Source organism: Brachyistius frenatus, unplaced genomic scaffold, assembly GCF_029030835.1.
Source record: "Brachyistius frenatus isolate BFR_SWC_R1_liver_20210118 unplaced genomic scaffold, ASM2903083v1 Contig_7, whole genome shotgun sequence".
Classification (NCBI taxonomy): Eukaryota; Metazoa; Chordata; class Actinopteri; family Embiotocidae; genus Brachyistius; species Brachyistius frenatus.
In genome coordinates, this window is record NW_027210606.1 from 2605736 (window position 1) to 2611389 (window position 5654).

General features: G+C 40.9%; 1 protein-coding gene across 1 annotated transcript; it reads right to left on the reverse strand.

Annotated features, from left to right (window-relative positions):
• Positions 1-357: 357 nt before the first annotated feature.
• LOC138615764 (dynein axonemal light chain 4) lies at positions 358-4651 on the reverse strand. The gene is made up of 4 exons (XM_069689571.1): positions 4561-4651; positions 4028-4108; positions 1629-1712; positions 358-1417 (listed from the first exon to the last, which is right to left on the reverse strand). The coding sequence occupies exons 2-4, from the start codon at positions 4097-4099 to the stop codon at positions 1253-1255; spliced, it is 321 nt and encodes a 106-aa protein (XP_069545672.1). The 5' UTR covers positions 4100-4108; positions 4561-4651; the 3' UTR covers positions 358-1252.
• Between the last annotated feature and the right edge of the window lie 1003 nt (positions 4652-5654).

Genomic DNA, 5654 nt, shown 5'->3' on the forward strand with positions numbered 1-5654 from the left:
TCTTGATCGTCAACAGTTCCTGAGTTACACACATTTTTGTCAGGAACTTCTGTGATTTCGATGGTCTTGACCAAAGGGCGTTCGTCGAATGTTGTGTCAGAGACCTTTAAAATCCACCCTTACTTTTCATGTCCACACAGAGTATCCTCTAGAGGACCGTTGGGTGTATTACACATTTTACACAAAATAAGCTCTCCACTCACCACAGATCGCCTCTTCCTGGGCAGCTATGGTTTGTTTCCCCCCACTGGGTTCATAAATATGACCTAAAACAGTCTGACATGTATTCGCTGTAACTCGAACACTTCAGTCACAAACAAACATTATGAAGAACAAAGGCAGAACATTTTTAGTTCCTATTTCACCACATTTCAGTTTATTGTACAATCAGGTCAGTTCACACATAATGGTCCATTGCACTGGATCATTAAAACATGAACCAACAACCAACATGAAACAATCACATTGCTATAATCACCCAGTGGGGTGATATTATTAGGGATTATCACAAACACCTTTAAAAGGAGAAAAGGTGGATTGGACTTTGTGTTTGGCTCAGGAGACCCTGAGCCTGTAGTTGTAAGAAGATGACACTGGTCTTCAAAAAGAAGTTCTTCAAGTCGCATCAAAATATGTACACATAAAAAATATTAAAAATTTTATTGAAAGACTAGTGCGGTCGGAGAGAGAAAGACACGTGTGAAAAGGTACGGATGGCGAGGACGGCTTCGTGTTTCTGAAGGTGACGGTGTGATGATATTTCAAAAAAGCTGTGTGTGTCCAGCACACACAAACATATAAACTCACTCACACACACACACACACACACACACGCACTCCCTGAAGAGGAATGAGGATAAAGGACTTTGGAGACCCGGGCTGGCTGTAGTGTTTTGTTAAAGTTGAACTTGCCTGCACATGCACACTCACAAATGTTCAGGACGTTGTTCATGGAGAGGACCGGAGTGATGGATGGAGGGTTGAAAAACAAAGAAAAAGAATAGTGACAGGCAAGGCAAGAAGCTATTTTAATACCTACCAGCCAAAGTGACACTCATAATTCCCTTTCAACGGTTCTCCCTGCCAACTACGTGTTAAAACTGAACAAGAACTTCATTATCTGCCACCGAGGCTGGTAGTGAGGACAAACCAACCTGCGGCAAACAAAGTGGAACCAGCGTCTGGCTGGTAGCTGGTGTTCATTGCCGGCCCAGTGACCACGTCAGAGGCAAGGAAGGACGGCGAGGAGGTGCTACGAGCACTTCCACACGCACACGGCCAGACTCCCTCCGAAGAACATGTAGAGCAGGTTCTTCACTTCATGCGTGACCTCGAAGCCGAAGCCTTCACCGATCACAACGTGCCACGAGCTGCCAAATTTCTTGTCCATGGACTCTTTGATCATCTTGGCTGCACTCTAGGAAAGTCGGCAAGGACAACAAAAAAAAAAGTTTGATTAACAACAACATGAACTTGGTGTTGGGATTCAGGTCGAAGTCCTGACACACTTCGGAGAGTGTTTTAATCCCCGACCGAAGCCGTTACTGTCGGCACGGAGTGGAAGCAAAAATGTATTTCTGAATATTCTTGCTAATAAATATCAAAGACTGAGAGCACAATATACATACCTCATTGTTGGTGGCAAACTTTTCACAGGCTGTAACACACAGCTCCATGGTCTCAACCCTCATTTCCTCTGGCATGTCTGTGTGCTGAGGACAAAGAAACTGTTAGGGGTCTGCATCTGGCTCGATGACACACACGGTATGTCGGACAGCTACAGACAAACAAGAAATAAACATACAGACTTTAGACATTGACGATAACGTACTATCAATTTCAAAAACCCAGTCGAAGCCTTAAAGTGTGTTTTATGTAAAGTGTAACACATAAACGACAGGGCATCACTTAATGCCTGTTGGTCGTTAAATGCGTCGCACAGACAAGGTAGTGACCAGGAAGTACATCGCAAAATCTGAATTGCTCTCTCTTGCTCTTTAGACATCGACGTAACATACAATCGAGAGTCTGCACATGGTGCTCTATTTGGAAAAATGAGCAGATGCTCTGTGCTTTCTTCTGTCCGACTTCCTGCCCGGCTGTTCTGCTCCGTGTAGTTTGTCGGGATCTCCGTTCTGTTCCTGTAAAAACTGAACACGCATCATCAGCAAAGCGTCTGCAGCGAGTCTGATGGAGCACCAAGCATCGACCAGGAACGCGACGCCATCGTACCCAGTGGAAAACAGCCGTCGGACGGCCGGCTTTGAGATCTGCCCATTCACACGTCAGATAAACCAGCTCCTTCCTGCCACAGATTCATCCTCATGAGAGCTTTACACGAATGGTGTAACACCGTCGGCGGCGGTGCTGAGTCAGCGTGCTCTGACCAAATGTGCAACTGCAGACACATTAGCTGAAACAATGAGAAATGTACTTGCGATGAGGTTCATTTCACACTACAGCAGTCAATGAAAACAGTGCAACGCTGCCTACCAGCTCTGTGCTGCAGTTTACTCATCTTACAGAAGAGATAACTTCATGTTTGTGCCACTTGAAAGAGGTTTTCCTTTACCCCTCTACTGTACGTCTGTGTGTGTGTTGTATGTTACAAAGTGTGTGTAGAGTAGACACACACTCAAATACCACGCTGGGTCATGACTGACGGCCCGTGTCCTCTTGTTTCCTCACAGGAAGACAACACTTTAAGGTAAATTCATTCAACTCCCAAGAAGCCCGACTGGTATTATGTGTCGGTGATCCCTTCAAAGACGTGCGTTTGCTTGGCAATGATCGAAAGTTACAATTTGTAACGGGCAACTACTAGATGTGGGAATATGTAGAATAAATACACACACACACACACACACACACACACACACACACACACACACTGAAGTTACAGAGCGGTCATAAAACCATTATTGTGGAAACCGTGTGTTTAACAGCGACTAATCCTTTCAGCTCGCCTCTAAAATGTGTAACAGGGATGTTTTTTTGTTTTTTTATATATTTCTAAAAAGCCCAACAGTCACTTCAAGTCACTCAATTTTGTTTTTGCTTGAACATTTTACGTCTTTCGTCCCCAAAAATTCAGATTCAGTCACAAAACACCTGCAGTTCAGGTTCAGTTTGCTCAAACTGAGCCCACTGAAGTCAGCAGCTCGTTGATGTTGATGTTGATGATGTTGATGTTGTTGTTGTTGATGATGTTGTTGTTGATGTTGTTGATGTTGTTGTTGATGTTGTTGATGATGATGTTGTTGTTGTTGTTGTTGTTGATGTTGATGATGTTGATGTTGATGATATTGATGATGTTGTTGTTGTTGTTGTTGATGTTGTTGATGATGTTGTTAATGTTGATGTTGTTGTTGATGTTGTTGTTAATGTTGATGTTGTTGATACTGATGATGTTGTTAATGTTGTTGTTGATGATGATGTTGTTGTTGATGTTGTTGTTGATGATGATGTTGATGTTGTTAATGTTGATGTTGTTGTTAATGTTGATGTTGTTGATATTGATGATGATGTTGTTGATGTTGTTGTTGATGATGTTGTTGTTGATGATGTTGTTGTTGATGTTGTTGATGTTGTTGTTGATGATGTTGTTAATGTTGATGTTGTTGTTGTTGATGTTGATGTTGTTGATGATGTTGTTAATGTTGATGTTGTTGATATTGATGATGATGTTGTTGATGTTGTTGATGTTGTTGTTGATGTTGATGTTGTTGTTAATGTTGATGTTGTTGATATTGATGATGATGTTGTTAATGTTGATGTTGTTGTTGATGATGTTGATGATTTTGTTGTTGATGATGATGTTGATGTTGTTAATGTTGTTGTTGTTGATGTTGTTGTTGTTGATGTTGTTGATGTTGTTAATGTTGATGTTGTTGATGTTGATGATGATGTTGTTGATGTTGTTGATGTTGTTAATGTTGATGTTGTTGATATTGATGATGATGTTGTTGATGTTGTTGTTGTTGATGTTGTTAATGTTGATGTTGTGAAGGGGACGAAGCTCTCCTACCCTGATGAGAGGGAAGCTGTGCAGTCTCTTGTAGTCGGCCTCTTCTTTCTTTCCCTCGCCAGTCCCGGCCATCCCGACTCCCTGCAAAACGTGACATGTTGTACACGTGGACGTGCTTGAACCGAAGCCGGTCGGAGACGCTGATGACCGAGGATCGGTTCAGGAGAGCGGCTCTGCTCGCTCCCATCTGCGGCTAACGCTGTAACACCCGACTGGACACCAGGTTGGACGAAATTATTAGCTAGCTGCGACTACTAACTGTCACCGAAACGGACGGTTCCTCCTTTAAACCGTGTCGGCAGATTATCACGCGTACCGGGCCGCGTGTGAGCGCGTCGGGTTTCTGGAGAACCAGGTCCACCGGCGAGCTAATTAGCTTAGCTTGTTTTTTTCAGAGCAAACAGCTGATGCTACCGGTTGGATGTTTTCTACCCCGAAGTGAACTTATTCTGATCAACCGTCGTAATATCGCGAGTTACAGAGTGCCGTCGATACTTAATAAGTGCTGAGTGACACGGAGGTGAGTTACTTACGAAGCGTTTGTCTGGCGAAAACTTCTGTTGTTTGACTCCCTGTTCGGTTGTTAAGGAGACATTTTAAACGAGAGACATCCGCACAGGGGAACCCCGCCCACCACTACCCTGCGTCGTTTCTATTGGTTGAACGTCTGACAATCAAATGACGTCATCGTAAACCGTCCCCTTTTACGAGACGGCCACTACCAGTCTATCTATCTATCTATCTATCTATCTATCTATCTATCTATCTATCTATCTATTGTTGTATCTATCTATCTATCTATCTATCTATCTATCTATCTATCTTTCTATCTATCTTTCTATCTATCTATCTATCTATCTATCTATCTATCTATCTATCTATCTATCTATCTATCTATCTATCTATCTATCTATCTATCTATCTATCTATCTATCTATCTATCTATCTATCTATCTATCTATCTTTCTATCTATCTTTCTATCTATCTTTCTATCTATCTATCTATCTATCTATCTATCTATCTATCTATCTATCTATCTATCTATCTATCTATCTATCTATCTATCTATCTATCTATCTATCTATCTATCTATCTATCTATCTATCTATCTATCTATCTATCTATCTATCTATCTATCTATCTATCTATCTATCTATCTATCTATCTATCTATCTTTTCCTTTCGTTCTTTCTTTCTATATCTTTAAAAATAAGACTCCATTATAAGTGAAACTCCTGCATTCAAAATGTTATTTCACTAAAAGTACAAAAGAGTTGGCAGAAAAATTACTCATGCATACTTTTCCTGTCAGTGGCATAATACAGTTTTATACATTAACATAAGCTAACATAATGCTAATGTTGTCACGTCAAATTAATTGTACTTCTTTATTATCTATTCTATACTATAACAATGCAATATTTATAAGACAATGTGTTGTGTGTAAAATCTTGATTTGTACAGGTGTCAAATTGTGAATTATTGAGTGAAATATACAATACTTGTCACGTGGTGGACTACAAAGTAGCATCAAACTGAAGTTTCAGTAAAAGTTTATATTTATGTACAATACTTGAGTAAGTTAATGTCACCACTGTTTAACTGTCTGTTCTGAAATACCACCAC